This window comes from Lampetra planeri, chromosome 4, assembly GCF_965212315.1.
Source record: "Lampetra planeri chromosome 4, kcLamPlan1.2.h2, whole genome shotgun sequence".
Lineage (NCBI taxonomy): Eukaryota > Metazoa > Chordata > Hyperoartia > Petromyzontiformes > Petromyzontidae > Lampetra > Lampetra planeri.
Window position 1 is genome coordinate 24,374,363 of NC_136110.1, and position 27,025 is coordinate 24,401,387.

At 40.3% G+C, this 27,025-nt stretch overlaps 1 protein-coding gene across 2 annotated transcripts in view; it reads right to left on the bottom strand.

The window, feature by feature from the left end:
* Positions 1 to 27,025, bottom strand: part of CSMD3 (CUB and Sushi multiple domains 3) — a 446,157-nt gene that overhangs the window by 260,407 nt on the left and 158,725 nt on the right. For both annotated transcript variants that reach the window (XM_078593568.1, XM_078593567.1), the window contains 2 exons: positions 7,198 to 7,392; positions 5,413 to 5,620 (listed from right to left, as the gene is read on the bottom strand). In XM_078593568.1, the coding sequence (XP_078449694.1) occupies positions 5,413 to 5,620; positions 7,198 to 7,392 (403 nt within the window). The remainder of the gene's footprint in view (positions 1 to 5,412; positions 5,621 to 7,197; positions 7,393 to 27,025) is intronic.

Here is a 27,025-nt window from a genome sequence, read left to right on the forward strand (position 1 = left end):
ACTTGAAAAAAACACGCAAGAAAACTTGTCCCACCGTTGCTTGTCTTTGTGCCAAGTCAATATAAATTGTAAAGCAAGTAATTTTCAGGTTGGGTTTCTGATGCTGGGTGATCTCAAACGCTTGCATGAGCACATGGGTCCCTTGTGGATGCCCAGCTCAGGTGCAAGAAATCAGGTTGTGTTACCAAATAATTGGAAGAGCAGTGGCAAGTGCCAACTTGTATAGGCCCTCCTCACCCCATCAATCCTATCCCACGGTGCATTCAAGCATATATGGCCACGACACACAAATACAAAAAAACATATCTCACTCTTAGTGGCACTTACAGGCCACAGAATAACGCAGCCTATGTCTCCCCTATGGATGGTGTTAAACAGCAAGAGCTGTTTTCATATCAACAACTACAGGTTTCAACAAATATTCACAAGGAAAGAACCACTGTATTCCCAATAAAACATTTTCACCACTAAATGAAAACATTTCTGAAAGTTACATTTCGCCAATTGTACCACCGAAAACACATGTAAACCCATGCGTGTAAAATGTAGAGCGTGCTTTAAACATAAAGCACTCTGTTTTATTCTTTCATTTATCCCTCTCTTTGTTGGTTGAAAAACATTGAACATGTCATAATTTCCAATGTGAACTTGGAGTAGTTATGATATGATTGTGACTGTTAATTAATATGATTAAATTAATCAGTAGAAAGCATTATTACACTTGTTAAATACAATCAGATATATCTTCGATTCAGTATAGGTAAAACTAAATATCTCACTTTCTAAAAGCCGTGTACTTGTTATGAACATTGTTAATATATCTTTTTGGTTCTTTCGGTAAAGTCACGTAGAATGGAAATAATAAAAAAAACATAATAAAATAATTATCACGACGTTTCGGCCACAACGTCATTCAGACTCTGTCTTCTCGACAGACCTATTATTCACCTGAGGACAGCTGCTTGCGTTGTGGCCGAAACGTCGTGAAAATAATTTTATTATTTTTTATTTTTATTATTTTATTATTTCCATTCTATGTTACTTTACAGAAAGAACAAAGAAGATGAATCCCTGCAGTCACGAAAGCTTTAAATCGAAATTGTTAATATAATGTTACCAAATGGCGAATTTATATTTTAATGCTAAATAAGTGGTGATCGACCTCCCACAGGACTTGCAATGTTGAAACAGATTTCAGCCCAGGGGAACTGTTTTGCTAATGTTTACTGTGGTGTGATTCTTGAAAGACAACATGTTATTATAATTATGCACGCTCACTTTGTTTATATGCAGATAATTTGTCACTGCAAAGGTACTTGCATAAATGCATGAATACATGTGAAGGTGTTTTGAGCATTTTATGATTACATTTATTCATTGGAGTTCAATAAATTCAGCACTATTTAGGTCTCATGAAAGTCTATAAATCTCATTGCTTCAACTGTGCTACCTCAAATCAAGATTGTGCTACCTTCTTTGATGACCAATAGATTTAGTGGAACCACTAATTCCTTAAATATTAACATTGTACAAGCATCCATTGGAAAATGTAGACCGTTAAAGTGGACCTTATATATGTGCATGCAGTACACATCACAACAACCACCATTCAGCACTATTATTTATTTATTTTACCAGGTAAGGCCCACTGAACTATATGTGCTATTTTTCAGAAGCGACCTAGCCACAAATGATAGCTCAATGTCGTGGCTTATCGTGTGGACATTTACCACAGCCAAATACTCAAAGTGCACTCTGAGGCCACATTAAGTGTCGAAGGCTTGCTGGCAGGAGGTCACGGAAGAGACCCAGGAACCATGGAGTCGACTGACTGAGATGATTGGCAGATGTACCAACTGTGCTCCCCACCGTGCCAACTATCTGCGTTTTAGGTGCCCAGCGCTCCGCTCGTTGTTGTGAGCGTCGCTCCTCTGTCCTCTGTTGTTGCTGGAGGGCGACTACCTCCAACTCCCCAGCAGCGTCAGTCACGAACCTCCTCCACAGAGGCTAATCATGAGACTGCTGGTACCAGTTATGGGCAAGTCCACTCAGCTCCACATCCTTACGTACGACATCAGTCCATCTCTTATCTATTCATAATATGGTTAAAAATGTATTTTGTAAACAATTGATATACATGCAATAACAAGCGAATGTGCGTGGCCTTTGATAAACTTGAAATTAATGGTTGTCATCGAATCCCTCACAAATCCAAAAGCCTAAATTTCAAAGGATTACAGACGCAATAATGGAACGGAAGAGAACATAAATAAATTGCCGAGGATCGGGATGTTGCAGGAGCTGTGTGTAAGAAGTGGCAGTCCCAAGCACCTGTCGTTAAGTCAGAGTCTTCCCCCCCACCCCCAAAGAAGGAGGACACGTTTCCCCACATGAGTCTCAAGATTGAAGAATAAAAGTGACATTCAACGTGTTGTGGAATTAACGATTGAGAGTAAGTGGTAATGTACCATATCCTTAAGTGTTGAAGTTAATATGCAAATTAATATTAGAGCCACTCGCCTTCATTAATTTTACAGATACTCTGTGTTGAATAAATTGTGCCTAATGATCCAAAATGTACAAGCATATATAAAATGCTATTGTAATATAAGCGCATTGCAAATATTACTCATCTAAACTAATGCATTGCTAATTTTATTAAACATTCGTATCCAAAAGTAATTTCAATGTAAAGCAAGTGCAAAAGATTAATGTATCAAAGTTGAACATTTCTATATCCTGTGCATATTTGCATACAGTGATATCCATAATAAACCTTAAAGATTTATAATTCTATGCAGCTATGATTTAATTTGCACTTTGTCATTCTGGTGACACAAAATGTAACAAGGGAATGACATGCTATTCACAACGGGTTTATTGAAGAGAGAAACAACATTAAATCCATATTTATATCAAGCTAATGAGTACACAGCTCCTGGATAAATAACCCAGAAGTAAAAGAAAAAGTAACTATAGAGCCTAATAGATTTGTTTTAAATTCCTTGATGTATATTTCTATTGCGAATATACTCCATAGCCGTGCAGGAAAGCCACATGGGAAATTAATTTCACAATGACATTGTGAAATGAAGATAATGGCACCATTTAATCTCAGTGATATACCATAAGGAATAGTACTAAGATTTTATTTAAATGTGCAATTGCACCTGGTTTAATGATGAGTAATATAAATTGCAGTGGCATGTAACATACCAGTCTCTTTAAGAAACATGCCATAACATGCTTGCTTCTCAGAATTCAGAGTTTATTTCCTTCTCTGATGTGTTATGGTAATGTGTTAAGGTAAGTTAAGGGGATAAAGAAGAGATTGAGCAACGGCATACTTCAAAAGTGTTTCTGGGAAGTTGTTGTTTTTTTGTATTGTCTCAGCGGGTTAAGGGTAAAAATCTCTACTTCAGATTGAGTTAACATGGGGCAAGAGCCTGAATAGCTTGTCTGCATTGGGCATGACCGTGGGTTCTGCAGCTTTAGTCTTCTGAAGACCCTGCCACAAGTGGTACGAATCGGTAAATAAATAAACACAACAGCATCTGTCTTAAGCTTTGAATATATAAATACTTTCCTGTAACACCCGCCTCAAGTTCATTTTCCTGCTCAAACAGTGTGTACAAGTGTTCACATCCCATTTACAGCCCAGAGCTTGTGTGGGAAATGCTGCATTCCTTTGACAGGAGCCTATAAACCCACAGGAGACCCATTATGGTCTCGACGCAAAGTGGTAGCCATGATATTAACCCACAGGGATAAAGGGGTGAGTGGACACCCGACTGTGATATGAGCTCAGATTCGTCTCATTGGGAGCCACGCATTCTAACCACTAAAGTACCTCTTGGGATTAACTTTAGAATGCACATATATGTAAAAATACAAGCACATGCAATGAATCGTTTAACATTTGATGTTTAAAGTCTGATAGAGTACATGCATGATGTGTAACTTTATTGTCGTGTATGTTTTCATGAATTGATTTTAAAGTACGTGGCATCTTATACTGAAAGCATTTACGAATGCAGTAGCCGCCAACATAGGTTATGGAAGATTGGGCAACGTTGCCACACGTCACACAAGATTAGTCACAACCAACGTGACCCCACGCTGATGGTGAATTGTAATGTGATGTGGAATTACTATTGGGAAATATCAGGGATGAGTGATGATTAGCATGAAGGTGAAAGAGCAACGAGTATAGAGAAGATGTGATTTGAAAAGTAACTAGCCAATGGCAGAAGAGAGAAGGAGTCAAGTCTGGACATAGAGGTGGAAGAAATTAGCAGTGCAGACAACCAGGGGGAGAGGACTTCCAAACAACAGGGGCAGCAGAGGTGTAACTTCCCAGGGTTTGGAGAATTATATTATATTTCACCAAGAGGTCCAGACTGCAGAGAGTAGAGTGAGATGAGAATTCAGAGGTAAGCCAAAGCAAGTGCATTCATGATCTTAAAACAGCGAGTACAATCTTGTAACTGGTTGCAAATCCATGTAGGAGCAAGCAAAGGGTTTGAGAAGTGTCGATATATGAACTGTGGGTTCAAGCCAGAAGTCTGGCAGCAGCATTTTTTAAAGGCAGAGGTCTGGCATTAGTATTATCTGGAGTTTTGCAGCAACGGATTTAGGGAGGACATGAACAATAAAGTTACGGTAGTCGATACAAAAATACATTTAACAACACAGAAAAATGTGCATTGCATGTACAAAGGCTCTCAGACTTCTGTCTGTCAGTTGTCCACAATGTCTCTATTTATTGATAGTGGGCTTATATAAAATGACCACAATAAAGTTCTTCTGCACTGGTGGTTTTGCAGAATATACAAGGCTGAGAGCTTTAGTACATGCAATGCAGATCTTTGTGATGGGTTTTCTCATCATTTGCAGATTTGAACTGTCTATACAATGTGACAAAAAAACATGAATTTAAGTTAAAGTATCAGAAGATGTGAGATGAATATGCACAATTAAGTTGGAAAATTAATTATCAGAGTGAGAAAGTTGCAGTGTAAGATATTCTGCAAAGTTGAGAAATACTACTATTATCAGACTCATAACCAAAGGCAGAACATTTCTTGCAAAAGACATCTTGGCGTGTTGGTCATGGGAGTTTTTTTACGATACTTTACCGTGCTAGTCAATGCTGGTTGGTGACAGATTTTGGGGAGAAGCTCAGATATAATTTACTGCTGACATTAGTCATTGCCAGGAATCAAACTCAAATCATTAAGCGTATAATGCAGTGTGCTTACCACCACACAACCACTCCAACCCCAAATGACAATATTTATATTATCTTCCATTGCCCGTTAGATATGCCGCACCATATTCAAAGTTAGACGTAATTAGTGTGCGGCTTCTAATGCTCAAACAGCCCAGGGTGTAGGTAATTTGGAATCTCACCAGATAGAGTGAGGGTCGGCTCCCTCCACCTCCAGAAGGTCATACTGATCTTCCAGCTGGAAGTCGGTGAAGACCAGGGAGATTGTATCCCCCTGCTCAGCCAATACGATCCACGTGCAGTCCGCATCATTGTCGTACTCCGACGGGAAGTTGGGACTGGATATCATCCCTCCAGGTCCACGCATTGTGCCACCACAAGACTCTCGGGCTGAAAATAACAAGGAAGAGTTCTAGAATTTCTGTATACCTTTGGAGAATACACTACTGTCAGCTAATAATTATTCAGATTATGGATTTCCTAGTAATGTTGACACGTATATAAGTTGGCAACTAATTTTATACGATATATGTCTATCCATATGTGTGCACCATTTAATGACTCTAATTAAAATTATTTCATTGTTTTGCAAAGTTCTAATATTAATATATATTAAGTATTTTCAAATATGAGCTCATAAGACTAACAAATGCATATTCCACACCAGTACTTTTTATAACATAGATGTTAACTAAAATTATACCCACGAACCTATTGAAATTAAATATATGTACCATTCAATCAGAACCTAAGTGACAAAACATTATTTTTTCCAACAAAAAATTGGTTAAGTTTGCAAATAAATCACAAAAAGACAAAAGCCCAATTTATTGTAGCTAATTGGACATCATTCCACCACTGTCTTTCCGACAGCCCTGTTCTTCACCTGAGGACGGCTGCTTGCATTGTGGCCGAAACGTCGTGAGAATTGTATTTTATTATGTTTAATTTTTATTCTTTTATTATTTCCCTTCTACGTGAAGTTACTGAAAGCACCAAGAAGATTCCACCACTTGTTGTTGGAAAGATGGTGATTCAGCATGTAATCTAAATAATGATTTGGGAAAAAAAATTCCACAAATTTGTGATTACAATGTGGCCGATTCAAAATATAAAAAATTACATTTCCGCCACTACTCATGTCACAGTTCGTTAAGGTGGAGCCAACAATTGCGGCAGGTATCCACGAAAACATATTTCCACAAAGGGTTGGTATCGCATCAAGTTGTGATTTCGAGTAGTGGCTTGTGTGAAAAATGCTATTCAAAATACTAACGCCGTAAGTTAAGCTACTGTTGTAAGAGTGGACGTGTCTGGGTGGCTCAGGGCTCAGAGTATTCTGCCAGAACTGGTCATATCCAGGATTTAATGTCGGTATCTGCTCATGCCTAAAACCAGATTATCAAGTACAGCAAGTTGATGGTTTCAGCCTGGTCACAAACAAGTGCAGAAAAAAAACACATTACATTATTTTTTTAATTACATAGTTTAGCTAAATTCCAGCTCTATGAATGGAAAATATTAGTTTCATTGCCATACGACAAACAATTGCAGTATTGTAAAATAATATAATTTACAGGTATCTGTAAATCCAATGCTAGAGGAATATTTAACCGACACCACGCCAGTCATAGGGGCTGTTGACCATACTCGTTGGGCTGGTTAGTGCAGGTTGGTGATATCACTCTCCACTCATGTTAGCCATGGCTCACAACCAAGTCTTCGGGTTCAGCCCCCTCAAAGGATAATACGATCACGTGAATACATTTTAGAAGTTCTGTGCGAAAATGTTTCTACGGATCAATCTCGAACACCCATGGGGTCGCAACGCTCTGCAAGGATTTCTGAATCGATTCTGTGTCCTGCTAAATGATACCAACAGCAAAATTGGAATAAAAATTGAGAAAGAGAACAAAATAATAATAATTAACACTATTGAGGACGCCTTTGATTTTTGAAGGTCCCACCTCTGCACACGGGAACAGGGAGGTCCCACGAGGCTCCTCGCCCTGGATTTGAGGTACAGGTGAGGGCACGCTGTCCTTCCAGAATGTGGCCAACGACGCAGCTGTAGTGGACCCGGTCACCAATGTTGAAGCTTGAGCCGTGCAGTATTGCTTTGGGTGGCACTCCGGGATTCCCGCACACATCTCCGAACAAGACTGGAAGAGAGAGAGCAACCGATATATGATTACACTGTCGTGATTATTTGCTGACAGTTGTTCAAAATTAACCTGCTCGTTTTTAGCCACATGTTAAACATTTGGCGTGCACGATTGCAAAGGATGGAAAACTATGAAGATAAATTCATACGAATTGTGTTGCTGAAAGCAGGTGACTTCTGTCAAAGTCTCAAGGCAATGTTGCAGGATAAGTGAAGTGGCAGTGGAGGTCTTATGCAAAACAAAATGCCCATACCAACGCATTCTGTTAATGCAAAGACAATAGGATACGAGCAACTGAAATATATGTTTGAAGGATGAGAGGCAAAATAGTGTAATGAGCAAACACAACAATGAACAATTCTGCCATGGCATGGCAACATGAGGCAGATGGAGGAAACCCGATTTTCGAGGTGGTTCTTTAAGTTAAGGATGGAGGGAACAAGAGCAAGAGGAAGGCCAAGGAAGAGGTGTAAAGTCGGTGTGTGTCACGGAAACCATGCGATAGAAGAGTGCACAGGACAATAAAAAGTATAGGAAGATATGGATAATTATTGTTCGCCAACAAACCCAGGCAATACCTGCAAATGGAGACCCGTGATGGTAATGGTGAAGACAAATTACTATTATCTCATTGTCATATATCACTGTTTAGCAAGAGGAAAAAATACTGTGGGTTTGTTTTTATTATTTTTTGGTAAGTTATTCATCAGAACATAAATGTACTTGCAAATGTAGGGCCTTATTTTTCATTCTAAGCATTCAAATCATTGCCTTTTCATAAACGTGTCGCTAATTACTATCCAAATATAAATATGAAATGTTTTTGAAGTTGTAACCTCATGAAGGCCCATTTCTCGTGAAAAAAATTACCAAAGCTGATACATTATCATGTGATCGTTTTAGTTATAGTTTTCATACATTTATTTTAAAAACATTTCTACAAAAAACACAACGCAAGAAAGTATGACACTCTGTATACAATCTTCACATTGTAAAAAAAAAACAATAATTGACTTCCTAACTATAAGCCACCAAGGGTCTCATGGCAGATTTGCACTTAAGCATTTATATTGACCCAATGGCAAGGGCATGTGCACGCACATTTCAAAAATGCCAATATTTTTAAATGCTCTGAATCACATTTCAGTTTAGTGTTGGTACGAAATGTTTTAATAGAATTCCAATCAATATTTTACAAAGACAGCACTTGGTACGAGGGCAAAAGGGTACAGCCAAATATTTTCTCTCTGCCTGAAGATTATATAGAAATCCTAATTTATTTAAGTGTCCCATGTTATTATGCAGGGCGACCGACAGTGAGTGTCGTACTCTGCATCACCCATATTTTATCGGGCAGAGATAATTCTCTGGGTCGCATATCATTAAGCATTGTCCTGTTGGAAATTGTTCAGCGACCTTTTTGCCGTTGTGAGTTACTTATACGCACAAATGTCCTGGCGCATGTTATTTAGGGTGTTGAATATGAACACTGCCCGTTTAATTGCTGCCATACGTCACAATGTAAATTGACTTGCCTCCCTGCATGGTATATTCTCAATTATAATATGATAATAGAATACAAATACAATCGTATTGTCACCTTGTGTAACTCACATTCATTTTCAATATAAAGTAAAAATGCTAATCCATTATTGAAAAATCCATTATACTCTAAAATTTTACAGTGCATTTGCAAACCGAGGCTGTAAAATAAATAATATACACATGGAATTTTGAAGAGGAGTTCACAATTTTTCTCCTGTATAAATAAAGATTCTGATTTTCATTGTGGCTATATTTAAATGAAAAGTTAGCAATATGAACATGCCACGTATATGACTATATTGGTATCTAAAATATTAAATGTAATCAATTCAATGGCGACACTAAAAACATTCATTCAGTATAAGGTGGGGTGCATCAATTATGCATTTAATTTACATGAATGTGCAATGGTGTATACACATGTAAGTTTAACAAATCATCAAGTATCTTGTTCATTCATAAATTGACTAAGACTGGCATAAGAGTGTTGAATTGTTATTATTTGTCAAGCTGAACTAGGAGGACACACATAATTAACGCTTATGATTAAGAAGCAGACACTGTGCTAGATTTGATGGATATGATGTCGCAGCCCATTGGCCAATGGTATACAAAACACATTCAATTTAAATAGAAGATTATAAGGAGGATGCAATATAACTAATGCAATAAAAACACAGTACCACAGTTTGTTCTTTGTTCTGTTGTTTTTCCCCTGCACAATCTTGAAAGGCAAAACTAGATAATTAAATGCATTGAGGCAGGTTGGCAAGTTATGTTTTTTAAGGTCTTGCTTCAGTATGCTACATTAATTACATAATATGACAGCATGCTGTCTGTATTGAAACATATAAGGTTATAATGGTGAGCTTTCATGTAAGTTTCATATTTTTTACGTTGATATTTTATTTATGTAGGCATCTATTTATTACTTTATCTATTTTGTACAAAGTAAAACAATAAATTTTTGATGCACTGATATTCTTCAATATGTTACGTACAGAGTATAGGAGTTTGCACTGTCAGGATTTGCTCTTGTGTCACAAAGGTCAGCTTGAATGTAATTGGAAATGGTTACGCCTTTTAAAGTCAAACCAACAGAATTCAGACAAGGTTACAGGCATGTTCAATTGGGGTCATAGCCTCTGGGAAAACAAGAACAAAAAAACCGACTGTAAACAATGTGCTAAAAAGCAGAACACACCAAAAGTGCAAACTGGGTTTTTTTATTATAGGTGAGTGCCATAGAATGAACTCATATATTGGCTAAATTGGACTATGTTAGAGTGGCTGTATTGCTAAACTGAATAAGAATAAAATATATTTAAAGTCAAGTGACATTGCAGGAAAAAGGGATGGTTAGGTTACTTGACATGTTTAGGCAACTTGCTTCTATATCACTGGGTGGTGGGTTATAGCCATGGGTTTAGCCATCTGGAAAAGTTATGTGCAGTAGTATTAAACGAGTTAACCATCATTCAGAGGGAGCTTGCTATCTGTTTGCTTGCGGATCAAACAAACTACAAGGGAGTCCTGCCCTTTGGGTGTTAAACAAATGTAGCCCAGTGCCTGAGATAAGCTCACTGACAATTTGCCCTATAGATCTCCAACAGCTTATATTAGAAGATGTTCTTTGCATTAATTCATGGCTGTGGAATGTATCACTACCCAGTACAAAAATCCATTAAAAGAAAGTGAGCAAAGCCAGCAAGGATACACTTCAAAGCTAAATAAATATATATTATTAATGAATCTGTACACCAGCACTTATTTGGCTGCCACTAATTCTTAAGTTTTCAATTGAAAACTTTTAGCCCTCCAAAAGGCCCACCTCATTCAGACAACCCTATTTTAATCACTGCTCACTGTGCAGATTTTCTCCGCATACTGTGCGTAAATTGTCGCTGACTGCCATCTGAGAAGGTCTGTAGCCAATAGTGAATGCACAAATGAAATACTGCTCGATCAAAACCTGACAAAGACCTGCAGCTTCTCAATGAAAAGAAATGCACATGGCTCTATATTCTGCCTTTCATTTCAATCTATCTGGCAAGTTATACTTGGAAGAACGATGAATACTGTACAGTTATTTGGTAGCACAGTAGTTAGTGCGTGCTGCACTTTGAACCTGGCAACCTGAACCTGACTCTTGGTCACAGTTAACATCAGTGGTGAGTGATATCTACACCAATCCTCGGTACCCCATTCATTAACCTGCACTAACGAGCATGGTGAAGTATGTTAAAACAAAAACCAAACCTTTCCATGACCAACAGGGCATAGGGAAGTTTTCATCCAGTCGTGGATTGTTATAACAAAGGTTATTTTTAAAAATGTGAGTTAAAAATGTGAACTTTTATTAATGTTTTGAATAATTATGCATTGGATGTCTGTCGTGTAACTATAAACATTGACAATCTTAAGCGTTCTAAAATATTCAAATAAACCAGTATAACAATTACTGATATCAATATAAAATGAATTACTGCAATGTTTAATATATGCACTAATTAACTATATTATGATGTTTTTTTAAGTTGAAAAAATGTTGATATATAACACAATTGGAATAAAACTAAATACGAAGCATATTATCTTCCTTCATGTTCAGAATAATTTAAATTAATTGTGCAAATGTCATGAAATTTACAGAAAACACCCACTGCGAAAATTATCCAAACTGCATAGTTTTGTCAAAATCGGCTTAATGTGCTCAATCGCAAAATGATGCATGGTAAGCGAACGGGCAATCAGGCGCATGGCAAAAATACCACCTGCTCTTTACAATCGCGTGTCATTATCAAAATGCTGACATCGGATGTTACATGAGAGCCGGTACATACATCATCTTGGTCTGCAATTCCCACTGACGTTTCTACTGCAGGCAGACGGGACTACAGTTAATTATTGTATTTGTTGGTGACAGATGCACGGCTACAGATGGTCAGATGCGAAGCTGCGCCTGTAGGTTTTTCCCTAATTTGCCTCACAGCACATGGCACTTAGCTGACCTTTAAATTGCCAGTGTCGTGAAGCTGTAGTATGGCGCCCAATGGAGTAGAGCACAAGCACTCCAGTTGGTTTAATACCCCTGAACCAATTTCCTCCAAATGGCTTTGTAGCAGTTATGCCATGGCTGCCCACTATTCCCAGGTGATGGCGATGGGTCACAGTGATTCACCCTCAAAAACGTGTTCTCAAGTCACAAGCCCTCAATTGCAAACCTCCATTGCGAACCAAAGTCCGCGATTGCAAACCAAGCTTGGCAATGCTGTGTGTGATGTAACGTTCTTATTGCCTTTTTAACCATCGACAAAGACAGCCTCAGCATAGAGTGTAATAAACACGAAGGAAATAATTGAGCATTTATATAGAGAGCATTGCCTTGCAAACACCTGGTCGTATAGTATGCATGCGCGAGAAACCAATCTCTGTGTTTTAACTTTTTTAATGCGACCTTCTGTGTGATTGGAATCAGAATACTGATTTATGCACGACACTTCATAGCCACACACCACATTTTCATCTTTAAATATTAAAGGCCATAATTTTAACAACACCGGTTTATAATGTCGTGGCCATCTCTATGTCATGTAGAAAGAAAAAATAACATACCAAGAACAAGTAAAGAAAAGAAAATTAATGTTTACAACTGTTATTGTGCATGGCGAAAAAAATATAACAATAAGAAAACATTATACAGCAGTAATTAAAACATGTAATCATATTAAGTAAAGGTGAGCAAATCTCATGATACTATAACCAGGTATTGCGATTTCATTCTTAGAACCAAATAAGATTCCGAATGGGATCGGGGGATCAGAAATATTTGTGGGATCGTCGTGGGGTGTTTCCGGGCTGCACGGAGGCCTGTGTGCCAGCTCAGGGAGGCAGGGAGGGCTCATGGGGCCTGGCCGTGTGGGAAGAATCACCTTTGAATCATATGGCTTATGCCTTTGTTGTATGTTCCAATGGGTCGACCATCCAGACTACCTCCAGGGCCATTAGAATTACCACTGGGACCTCCCAGACCACCATTAATATCATTTAATGGTAGGTCCAGTGGGACTACCAGTCTACTAACCCCCCATAGTCCTGCTAGTCTGAGTTCTGGTGGTCCTGGTGTTCCACGTTGCAGTCTGGGAGATGCTTGTGGTAGTCCCAGTGGTCAATCCTCTTACCAGTGGACCAATATTAGCCAGAATTTATGTAATATATTACATAAGCATCAGTCATATGTTTCAATGGTAATTCCACTGGGCTGGCTTTGCCCTATGAACCCTCCAAACTTAGTTGAATGCCATGCCAGAATTGTGGTACAATCACTCATTCTGTGAATATTGAAATCGCAATGCATTTAATGAGAATTCTGGCTGCCATGATTTGCCTTGAATAACCTCTTGGGCCAGCTGGAAATGGCAAATCTTAGCGTAGTTTGATTGGCAATAGACTCACAATAGAATATCGTTATATTGCATAAACTTCCATGGCAGAATCTCCGATAGCATCCCATTTAAATGAATGAATATTCTAAAGTGAGAATTGTACTCAGAAGACATTGCGATGACTCCAACACTGACTGGTCTGATGGTTGAATTGTGGGAATTGTGTATGATTCCTCCAAGAACCGTCATGTTGCAATATAAAAAATCTAACACATGAATGTTATGATGATGATATTATGAAAGTGACATGTGAATATTGTTCCTGTTAAAGATTACTAGAATATACTTTGTACACAGTGCACACACACACATATATATATTGGACTTGTTTTCCACCGTGATATTTTCTTATTTAGCAAAAATGATATTTACACCATCTGTTAAAATGAATTGTATTTGAGATTTAACCAGACGGTATTGGTGAGTAGTGAAAGCTTAAAAACGTTTTTATAATGTAAAGTAAAGTTCATCTCATGTAAATATGTGTGGAGCTGGGAGCTCATGACATTCTAAGCTCTCTAGGTCCTTCAATTTGTCTATTTTATCATCCAGATGTTTACAATATTTAAATTATATATATGTAAAAACAAATGCTATATTTTGATCGTATTTTTAAAAACAATTAAGTTTTGTTACGACATACGACATAGGTGTAAACAACAGACCTTGAATAAAGAATGTTGTTCTTAATGTCACACGTTATGCCCTTTTGAAACAACTGTGTTTGAAGAATGGCAAAGGTGATGAATATAATGTTAGAGAACACTAATTCTTTTGGGAGACTTTACTTAATCTGCTTCTCCATCCCTACCATATTTCTGCCACTAAATCAATATCTTTCATATATTTCACATAATGGAGAAATGCCACCCTTTGCAAAACCAAAGGTCACACTTTTTATACGTGTAGAACATTGCCTTTAACCACACTACAGCGTGTGCTTGGCAAAAACACGTCAACATTCTGAAGAATGATCTATTCACTTATTTGAAATATATAAACATAATGAACTGCTCTGGGATGCAAACATTCCTTGCACTCGTTAGTTCAACCACATGTCACAGAGATGGCTGCAGTGACTGGCAGTGCAATAGATATGCATGAGAACAAAATACTTTTAGCTTCAAATTTTAGAAATTCATGTGTGGTCCATTTAACATCTCCACAAAATGTAGCAGGAGCCTGAGGGACTTTATCCTAACTGCACGTCTGACATCTTGCTTACAAGTCTTCCTGTTCCTCCAGTCTTCCACAAACCCATGATTGTGATAGCTTTACTGTCTGAAGCAAATTGATCTCTCGTGACTCACCAAGGATATGTTGGAGGCTTAATCTTGAGCCATAGGCCCACAGGAGTGTAAAATGCCAGAGGCAGCACTTTATGTTAAGAGGACGAGAAACTTACAGAATATATTTCACGGGTGGACTAAAGGAGAAAAAGGGCAAGACTAAAGTGGCTTTATAGTACAAAATGGTCAGAGTGTATTGCCTGAGGTGGTTGAAGGATGAATCATTGTTTATAATAAATTTAACTTAAAAAAACAACTTGCTAGTTCATGAAGGAAATAGCATTTTTTTGAACAAGTGTTTATAATGGTATGAAATGCAAAGCACTGATTGAGGAAATTCTGCCGCATAATTGGTATATTTTGAGGTCGATCGTCAAGGAAGTATAATGCCATTATTTTACTATATGTTTAACAATATTCCTCCAGCAGCCAACAAAGCCAATTAAATCAAGTTGTCACATGAGGTTTGACCTTTTGTTTACAACCTGATGATGTTTCTAAATGTAATCTACAGTAAGACTGCGTATGCAAAATTGTCAACATTTTGCTTGCCTTTCAACATTTAGTTTTCTTTGGTCTTTCGGTAAAGTCACGTAGATAGGTTCAAAGAAAATAATCAGAAATGACAGAAAACTGCGAAGTTTCGATCGCAACGCACGTGGTCGTTTTCAGGAAAAAGGGTTTCAACATTCTTATTTTGCTATTTAACCAAATCAATTGGCACATGTGCCCAGTATACCTACCCTATCTACCCCAAAATAAACAAATTATGAAATAAGCATAATTTGTTTAAAAAACATATTAATCCCATATTCATGCATACCTTAGCAGTGTTATTCAAATTATTTATTCACATCTGTAAATAGAATGAAACACAAATATCCACTGTCTGGGTGCATTTTTTTTTTAAAATAAGGTTACATATATGCAATTAAATTAATCAGCATAAACGAGGCCAAGATATGATTTCAAGTGAAGAACAATCAAGTGCTAAGCATACCATTGATCCAGGAGAACAACTCTTTGCTGTCAGTTTGTGAAATAATATATCATATTTTGAGGATTACACTGTCCATGAGCTCGATCAGATGCAAATAAGTATTATTTAAGCAACAATATAGAAAACACCTACATATTTATTTACAATTACATTAACTTATCAATTATATTGTTTATGATTCATTTTAATATGAACATATGTTATACAAGACACCTTATTTTCATGTTGATTTGATAATTACACCCCCAATAAATTAAATAAATGTATAGACTGCCTATACAAATTTAAGACCAAATATTATTTGGACAAAACGGTAATTATAAACTTTGCAGACGGCACAGATATTCGTAGGCACATAAATTGGCGAAATATTCAAAATGTAGCTGCTTTGTATTCTGGGATTGACAGGTGGCGATAACAATGGAAATACGACCCAAGCCGCTGGAATTAAATGTGACGTGTGTCAGTGAACGTGTGTCAGTGAAAACAACAGAGGTCTCTCATCGTATATATTTGCGACTCAAAATATCAATGGTAATGTGATTTTAATATATATATGAGCACCAATGTATGTGGACAGAATACTGGGGGCAAATGCTGTCCGCGAGCACATATTAATGCCCGTAAGACATTTAAGAGGGCAGTGTTGACACAGTAAATCAGGTAATTAGTTGCTGTTGAGTCAATAATTATTACCACTGGTATGTGATGCGAAGAATAAATCCTAGGACTTCTGAGATCTTAGCGCAATGTGCTAACTATTACACACCACCTCTCATAATATGGACTGAAATATATACGTATTTCCAGGAAAAGTGGCACATCCCTGTAAATACAGCAAAGATGCAAGGGTTGGTGGATAATGCAGTTTTGTGGTATTCCTAAACACACTGGGATGCAAGATATACAGGAGATGGTAGTACAACAATTTGGTTCATTAATATACAACCTTTTAATAATATCCCCCTTGAATTTGGAAATTTACACCGTTCCTCCAGTTTCCTCACAAGTGCAAATTACTCCTTTAAATATGTTTGACCATATACACCAATGCAGCACTCACCTTAAAATAATAACACGGTGCTGAGGCTCAGCCATGCTGTCCTGGATAAATGAAGTTATCCAACGAGATACGTAATAATGCATGAATAGGTGAAACAAGCGAAAACATATCCTGAAACCTAAAAAAAATATGTATGAGCAACATTGTTAAGCATTTAAAAAGTGATTGACACCTATTTTGAATCATCGCAAACTGGGGAAAATTGAGCACTAACTTGAAACCAAATTCCTGTCCATTGCCTAATTTCCTGCATAATTAAAGATTGACCTGTAAATGTCACTTGAAAAGTATGTAGCAGATGGCACAGATATAGTATCTCTGCACACGTGGTGTGTGTAGTATACGAGGCGGTGACATCTTTATATTATTATCAGAATATGTTTGTTTGCATGTTTTGCCACAGGTATGTGTGGTTAATGCAGACTAATGCCTTGCAAAAAGGTATCTGTTTGGTGTTGAATATCTTACCACCTGTTTTATTTCATCATTTGATACTGGCAAAAAGGTCCCATAGATTTATATCAATATATTTGTGTGATACTTCATATTCCATCATGTATGCCCACTATCTGCAGGACGAAGGGTGGGTTCAATGCCAGTATGGCAGGGACAGGGATGGTCTCAGATGGACTATAACTTGGCGATGGACACTCACTATTGGGATGTAGAATGTGTTTTGCCACAGGTATGTGTGGTTAATGCAGACTAATGCCTTGCAAAAAGGTATCTGTTTGGTGTTGAATATCTTACCACCTGTTTTATTTCATCATTTGATACTGGCAAAAAGGTCCCATAGATTTATATCAATATATTTGTGTGATACTTCATATTCCATCATGTATGCCCACTATCTGCAGGACGAAGGGTGGGTTCAATGCCAGTATGGCAGGGACAGGGATGGTCTCAGATGGACTATAACTTGGCGATGGACACTCACTATTGGGATGTAGAATGTTATGTCACTGGGGGGGGGGGGGGGGGGGGGGGGAGGAGTCAGAACTGGTGGAGGAGGTGAAAAGGTACCAACTAGATATAGTCGGTCTCATCTCTACACACAGCATTGGCACTGGAATCAAACTTCTTGATTGGGGGTGGTCTCTCTCCTATTCTGGAGTAACTCCTGGTGAAAGACCCCAGACGGGTGTGGTGATACTAACAAGCCCCCGGCTAGGTGCCATTCAGTAAGCGTTTGTCCCAGCGGATGAGAAGGTCGTCTTAATGAGACTTCGGGTCTCAGAAAGGAAAACTCTGACTGTTGTCTATGCTTATGTACTAAACAACAATTCAGAGTATTTGGCCTTTTTGGAGACAGTGGCTGCAGTGCTCGACAAAGTTCCACCTGCTGACTCCATAGTCTTACTGGTCGATGTCATTTCTCACGTGGGAAACGATGGAAATACCAGGAGAGGCGTCATTGGGAGGAATGACCCCCCTGATCTAAACCCAAACGGTGAGATGTTATTGGAATTCTGCGCTCGTCACGGAACGTCAAAAACAAACACCATGTTCGAACACAAGGATGCTCATATGTGTACTTGGTACTAGAGTACCTTGGACCAAAGGTTAATGATTGCCTTTATAGTTGTATCATCGAACCTAAGGCTGTATGTTTTGGACACTCGGGTGAGGAGAGGGGCAGAGCTGTCAGCTGAATACAGCCTGGTGGTAAGTTGGATCCGACGCTTGGGGCACCGACCAGATAGACGTGGAAGGCCCAAACGAATGGCGCAGGTTTTCTTGGAACGTCTAGCAGAAAGATTTCAACTTCCACCTCGAGAATAAAACTTCTCCTGGACTCCAGGGGAGGTTGTGCACATTGAGTCCGAGTGGACGATGTTCCGGACCTCGATTGTTGATGCAGCTGCGAAAAGCTGTGGCCTGAAGGCAGTTGGTGCATGTCTTGGTGGACACCAGTAGCTAGGGAATCTGTTAAGTTGAAGGAAGCTTTCCAAGCTATGCTCGGAAAAAGGTCTCCTGACTCAATTGAGAGGTACCAGCTTGCCAAGAGGATGGCAGCTGCAGCAGGTGTTGAAGTGGAGAGGCACTACCGAGCAGCCTCCATGATCTTCTGGCAAACCATCCGACACCTTAGGAGGGGTCGACAGGACATGGCCCCAGCTGTTTTAAGTAAGGGTGACGTAACATTGACCTTAACTAAGGAGGTAGCCCTGGAAACAGCTGGGGGGGGGGGGGGGTCGGATCCATAACGGCTGCTGAAGTTGCTGCAGCGATCGGGGGTCTTCATAGCGGCAAAGCTGCTGGGGTGGACGAGATTCGCCCAGAGTTGTTGAAAGCGCTGGACAGTGTAGGAGTGTCGTGGTTTACACGACTCTTCAATGTTGCATGGAAGGTGGGTACAGTACCTATGGATTGGCAAACTGGGTTCATGGTTCCCATTAAACAAAAAAGGGGACCAGCGGTTATGCTCCAACTACAGAGGAATCACACTCTTCAGCGTCTCAGGTAAAACTTATGCCAGTGTGCTGAAGAGGAGGCTCTGCCCGATGATCAAGCCTTAGATTCAGGAGGAACATGGTCGTGGAACAATGGACCAGCTCTTTTCCCTTTCACAGATATTTGAGGGGTCATGGGAGTATGCTTCACCATTCTACCTTTGTTTTGTAGACTTGTAGAAAGCATATGACCATATTCCCCGCAATGTCTTGTGGGAGGTGCTGCGGGAGTATGATGTACTGGTGCCGCTTGTGCGTGCTATTTGGTCCCTCTATTGCCGGAGTGAGAGCTGTGTGCTTTTACTTCTTGGTGTTAAATCAAAGTCGTTCACTGTGGGTGTTGGACTCCATCATGGTTGCGTCTTGTCTCCACTCCTGTTTGTGATGTTCATGGACAGGATATCAAGGCACAACCAAGGTATGGAGGTGGTCACTCTGCTTTTTGCAGAGGACGTTGTCATCTTTACCTCATCAGTCTATGATCTCCAGCATGCACTTAAACGGTTTAATGCCGAGTGTGAAGCGGCTGGGACGAGGATCAGCACCTCCAAATCTGAGGTCATAGTTCACTCCCGGGAGATGGTGGATTGTTCTCTCCAGGTGAGGGAGTGACAGCTGCCATTCGTGGAGGAGTTTAAGTACCTAGGATCTCTTTCGCGAGTGATGGTAAGTGGGAGCGAGAGATCGGCCGGAAGTTCGGTGCGGCACCCTCAGTGTTGCGGGCACTGTACCGTTCCATGGGAGTGAAGCGGCAGTTGAGTTCTTGAACAAAGCTCTCGGTTTACAGGATGATCTACATTCCCACCCTCACCTATGGTCATGAGCTTTGGGTAATGACTGAAAGGATGAGTTTGCTGGTGCAAGGGGCCAAAATGAGGTTTCTCCACAGGGTTGCCGGGCTCACTCTCCGTGATCGGATGAGGAGCTCAGTAATCCAGGAGACCCTCATTGTCGAGCCACTGCTCGTCTAAATCGAAAAGAGCCAGTTGAGGTAGTTCAGGCACCTGGTAAGGATGTTCCCTGATAGACTCCCCCTGGAACTCTACTGGGCACGTCCCACTGGGCGAACACCTCTGGGCCGGCCCAGGATGCACTGGCAGGACTTTGTCGCTCGGCTGGCCTGGGAACGCCTGGCAATTCCCCTGAAAGATCTAGAGTCTGTCGCCAGGAAAGGAAGGTTTGGACCACCCTACTCAACATGCTGCCGCCGTGACCTTCGCCAGGACAAGCGGACTGAGAAACAAACGAATGAACGATGCATATGCAATGTTGTACAGTGTCTTTTGCAGAGTGTTACACTAAAATTCACCATTTGCATATTTCACTGGACTTATTGGAGCCTTACCACCCCGACTCGCAATGACCTCCATCACTGACATCTTGTCTGTACCGTGTATTCATTGTGTGCGTTGTGTGAGTTTGTATCGGTCGGTCGGCCGAGTTTTCTCTTTACACTGTGTCAATTTGTCGTAACAAGTGGAGTGCCGAGTATTAATCTGAAATGTCGGTTGATATTTTGACTTTATTCAATCATTTAGATTCGGAGCACTTTGAGATGGACAGAATATACAACTGAGGAAATCCTTTTTCTTTCCAAAACATGAAACGTATATATATGTTTGTATAAAATGTGTGATTATTTACTATCAGTATTGTGCAGCATTATAATTTTCCACTGTGAGCAATTTCCCTCAGTACTTTCTCCCAACCTGCACTATTATATGTATATGTAAAGGTGCTAAAGGTGCAGCCCTGGAATTGCTTGCTGATGCTACTGCTGTCAAAAAGGGCCTCTATTAGAGGGAGCTCCAGCGAACACCTCTCAGGGGGTATTTGCTTAATTCTTCCACGCCGGTGAAACCTCGTGAAAGTTATCGGAGCACCCACACTTTATCGCACCACACACAACCTGGCAATCGACCGACTGTGTTGTGCTCATTTGTATTGCTAGGTGGACGGAGGTGAGGAGGGGGTTTGATAAAACATCCACCATTGTTTCAACTGCCGTGACGGAAGATCGAACTGGCGGCCTCTGGATTGCAGGTCCAGTGCCATTAACCATTACGCCACGGCAACATCCCGCTGCCATGGTGTAACGGGTGAGTGTAATTGGTAGGTGTAGGTGTGGGTGTTATAGAAAGAATGTTACAAATAAATAATAAGCAAGTACAGTGGTTTTCCAGTTTACTGACCCCAAAATATGCTCAGTTTATATTCATGTGTGACTGTTTTCAGCGGATTTACATTTGTGCATGGAGGTATGATAGAGGTACATAACAAAGTATATATATATTTTTTTTATATAAGAGAGTGTATATATATGATAGAGTATATAAGAGAGCATATCTTTATAATTTAAAATTTATATATGGAGTCCCAATACTACAATTTTAAGTCACTCCAGCTCAATAGTCATAGTTTTTAGCCTGGCCCCAGTGCTCTGGATATATGATATAATAGACAAATTAAACCTTTCACTCATCTCCTATACATTGCAGATGGCGCATTGGTTCTTTGTGGAACTTTTGTTTATTGCATGCAACACCCTAAGGGCTAAAATGGCTTCACAATTTAAAACCCAGCTCGCTGCCTTTATAGCTAACGTGTGCTACGAACACAGGTGCAGTGATTGTAAGCTCAACGTATTTCGATGAAATATTCATACAGTGTGAATAATGCTTCAATTAAGCGAGCACTGAAATGAATTACGCAAATTAACGTATTGTTTCATTAATTAATCACGTTCTGACAATGAACTTTCCGGAAACTGTTAGTGCAAAACATTAGGCATTAACTTGTTAATTTAGTGGGATTTTGAGAAATAGATCAATAGCCCACAGCTGAACCTCATACATGTACTATGATTTATCTATTAAGTTTTAAATTGCTCACCCTTTACAAATATTTTGCTGTTATGATTTTTAAATCTGTGTTTTTATTTGTTGCACTCTGAAAGATTTTGCTCTTATGATGTGTAACTTTGCTTTATGATATATTGCACCGTAACCTGCTGCCAGTCACGATGTTTGCTATTTATGGTGTTCATTTTTGTTTAAACGTATTGCACTTGAACTTTTACGATGTATTGCTGTTACGATGTTTTATTTCATGCTCCTCGAAAGTATGGTTCTGGTCTTAATTTTCTCTTTACTGATATTAAATAATGGAATTGCATTGCCTGGCATGTGCAGAATAATAATAGCTGTACTCTGAACAGGTCTGAATTTTGGAACACTCACACACACTGGTGTGTGTACTGCTGAAGCAGTCTTATCCATCTTGAACAGAATTGACTTGCAAGTCGGTTTAAACTACCAAACTGCTTTACCTAAGTGGGTAGAACTAAGTGGGTGACCAGCTTGACGTTAACCTGCATTTTATAAACTCATCAGCTGTGGAGACAGCTCGTGTGCAGCATTTGAACCAAACAAGAACATATGATTTAATATCATGTGTGGGTCAAATTCTCACCCTTAAAAAAACAGCAACTCGCTGCAAATAATAGTATTTATAAAGCATGTAATGTTCATTTTCTGTGCATTAATGAGCAATAATTATCAGCATTTGTATAGTGTTTTTAATAAAAATTGAATCAAATAACATTTGCACTTAATAGCAACAGGGTGCTAAAATATTTTTTTATGATTAGCATTCAAGGCACAAGGCATACTAAAGGACATTATAATGCGATTGGAATTGTTATGGCAGTAATTTAGCAAAAATAATACGCATAATAAATATAAAGTCCTGAAAGGCATTATCTGTATTGGTGGAAAATATTGTCAATATATATTTTTAAGGGTAGCACAATGCAATAATAGATGTATTTATTTATAATATTGTCATACAAAAACCTGATATCAACCATTTGTTATTTGATTGTAGCAAATGCGCTCAATATGGGCCATCTGTGCATGAGCTTCTTTCATTTTGCTGTGATTTGTCATCACGAGGCATCAGACCCATGACATGCCCACTGGAGAGTACAGCACATTTTCATTCATTGCAGATGTTGGAAACAAAGGCTTTGGTGAAAAAGTCATTTTTTCCAATGAATTAACATAGCTCTGGTCCATGAAAAAGATGTTAAATACTGTAACATGTGCAAGTGATGTGCACGAAAGTACTGTATACTTGAAGAACACAAACACTCGAGTGAAATTATGAGAGACAGATGAGAAGAAATGTTTTACATTTTATTCTAAAAGCATGTTTAAATCGTGTGCATAAAAACATGAAAAATATTGTCGATTGACAATTGTATTAATACATTTAAATTAACAATACATATCCCCATATGTTAAAACAATTGGCGATTGTTTAAATGCATGTTTAACTGAATAACAAATGCAATGCCGGGCAGTTTTCACTAACAAGACGCCCATATAAAATTCTGCATCCACTCAAGTGTTGCCCACCCACCATTACACACATTGTCTCCCACAGGCGTGCACAGATGTTTGAGAGCATTACATATGGTACTCCATGTCAGTAATTGATTACTCCAAAAGTAGATCAAGGCCACCATTGGCTTACCATCTTGCATACATGCTTCCTTTATCATGCCTACTGCCTAAAAAAACATTTGCAACGAAGTAAAAGTGAGGCGCATTAAGGAAAATAGAGAAGTATTGTACATTTCGATTTAAAGCTTTCGTGACTACAGGGATTCATATTCTTGGTTCTTTCGGTAAAGTCACGTAGAAGGGAAATAATAAAATAATAAAAATAAAACATAATAAAATAAAATTATCACGATGTTTCGGCCACAACGCAAGCAGCCGTCCTCAGGTGAAGAAACAGAGCTGTCTTTCCTACAGAAAGACAGCTGTCTTTCAGACAAAAAAGACAACTCTGTTTCTTCACCTGGGGACGGTTGCTTGCATTGTGGCCGAAACGTTGCGAGAATTTAATATTATTATGTTTTATTTTCATTATTTTATTATTTCCCTTTTAAGTGACTTCACCGAAAGAACCAAGAATAAGTATTGTACAGACAAAGGCAGTATTCAGGCAAATAAATTATGATGCATTATTTCAACTCTATGTGGCATTTTGTGATGTCAAAAGCGAAATCATATATTTTTAAAAGCTCATTCATACAGGTGTAGTGATGTTAAATGGATCACTACGGCGCATAGTGCCAAGTGCCATAGAAATGGGCACAGAGGCTAACACACCGTGCAGTACCATATAGTGGGTCACTAGGGGCATGATACTGGGTGCAAGCAGAAGGAAGCCAGATGAATCCTACCGGCAGAGTAGGGGATAGCAGCCTCCGCCAGTGCCGCAGGTAATCGCCACAGAGTCGGTCACTGGGGGAGTGTGGTGGGGGCGGCTGGCGGTAGGGGGCATGTGGGGACGAGTCACCCCGGCACCGGGTTAAGCACGTGATGGGCCAGGGTGAGGAATATGGGCCAAAGGTGAACGAGGGGACACGGAAAGAGTAGCTGAGAAACGTCTAGAGAGTTCCCGAAGGGGCGTGGCTATGGGCAGAGCCAGAGAGGGAACAGGTGTGATGTAGCCTGGAACCATTGGGAATATTCCAGAGGTAGGCGTGGCCGAAGGTGGAGCCAGACCGCTCCGAAGAGGATAAAAGGGAAGCACCGATCGTATATTGGGGCTGTCTGCAGGTGATGTGGAATTCAAGTGCTACGTCTTCGTCTCCGTCTCCGTCTTCGACATCGTGGGTCAGGCAGCATGTTGGCTTCTCGGACCCGATTATAGTTATCCCATATACGAGATAAATAGGTGTATTGTGGTCATATGTGTAACAAGAGTGAGAGATAGGTGTATTTAGTCCCGTGTGTAACGGTGTTGCATTAAGTGTAGAATAAACGTTGTTGCCTCCTAAATAGTGTCTCTGAGTGACTCACTACACAGGTGCAGTGATGTAAAATGGATCACTACGGCACGTAGCACTGAGTGCAGTATAACAAGGAAATATGGGGACAGAGGTTAGCACACCGTGCAGTACGACAGTGGGTTACTGGGTGCGTGGTACCGGGTGCTAGCAGAAAGACATAAAGGAGCCCTACTGGCAGAAAAAGGAATAGCATATTCTTAGGTTTTTTCGGTAAAGTCACGTAGGTAAAAAATTAAACGAAACGTCGTGATTTTTATTTTATTTTTATTTTACTTTTATTAATTTTAATTTTAATTTTTTACCTACGTGACTTTACCGAAAAAACCTTAGAATATGAATCATTGCAGTCACGAAAGCTTCAAATCTAGAAGGGAATAGCAGCCACTCCGCCAGCACAGCGAGTAATTGCTGCATAATTGGTCATGAGGGAACGTGGTGAGGGCTGCTGGTGGAGGGGGGATGTGAGGACGAGTCACCCCGGCTCGAGGAGAAGCGCGTGATGGGCCGGGGTGAGGGGTAGGGGGAACAGGTGATTGAAGGGACATGGGTAGTGTAGCCGAGAAGCTTCTGGAGAGTTCCTGAGGGGGGCGTGGTTAAGAGTGGAGCCGGGTAGATAGGATGTGCGAGAATGTCGGGAACTTTCGAGAACGTTCGAGAAGGGTGGTGCGGCCGAGGGTGGAGCCAGGTCGCACCGAGAGGATAGAAGTGGAACCAAGGTGCTATGTCTACATCTTCGTCTTCAACATCGTGGGTCAGACAGCACATTGGCTGCTCTGACCGGATTATAGTTATCCCGTATGCGAGAGAGATAGGTGTATTGTAATCCTGTGTGTAACGAGAGTGAGAGATAGTGTATTAGTCCCGTGTGTAATGGTGTTGCATAAGTGTAGAATAAACATTGTTGGCTCCTAAATAGTGTCACTGAAATGACTCACTACATTTGGTGTCAGAAGTGTTAATGATAAATTATTATTAATTTAAAATAACTAGTTAGGAAAGAATAGTTAAATTAATGTCAAGATTAACACTCACCATGATGTCCATGGACGATGAAGACGATGGGGAGATGATTCCCCAGACAGCCTTGGAGACCGGGAACCCGGACAGGAAACCCGCGGAGGTGCTCCAGCGCAGCAGCATGAGGAAGACTACACCTCGGCGCTGCAGCCGCCTGCAGGGGGACGCCGGTTGAGAAGCATGCGCCTCGCCGACCTGTTGTCTGCGGCGGCGGTGCTTGTGGCAGAGATCGAGATGGAAGAGCCGGATGGAGAAGCGGTGGCGCGGGATAATCAAAGAGACAGCCAGGTCGCCGCCGCCATTTCGCGAGCGCGGGAAGCCGCGAAACTGCAGCCCGCGCGGGCAGCCGCCATTTTGTCGGCGGGGCGGGAAACCGCTCCAGCCAAATTTGACGTACCACCGACTTCACGCTCGGAGATGCCCGCCCTGGGGAAGCGGCTGCCCTTCGTAAGGGAGTTCGCTGCCTCTGGGGGCGATTGGGCAACCTGTCAAAGAAGATTTTCTGCAACGTGCGAACTAGCTGGATGGAATGATGCTGAGGCGCTGCGTGTGCTGCCTACAAAACTAGATGATGACGACTTAGCGGCTTTTTATGTGATTCCCCCATTGGAGAGGAACGTTGGTGACGGTGTGTGCGCAGATGGCATCTATTTTTGACCCGCCATCCAACGTGCGACAGAAGTTTGAGACAGGGGGAGGCCGAGACGCCCCTCGCCTTCCGCAGTGCGCTATTGTCGCTGGGCCAAGCGGCGTACCCTAAAATGGATTAGGAGGGGTTGAACTCTCTGGTTCTGGAACGAATGTTGGCGTTGGCATGGGACATGGACGTTTTTTTTACCTGCCATATAAGATGACGACCTAACATCTCTTAGGGTAACGCGCTGTATCCAGGCGCACTGTAATTTGCGGCGGTGAGTCGGAGTGGCCACGTGCGCTGGACAGCCAGGAGACA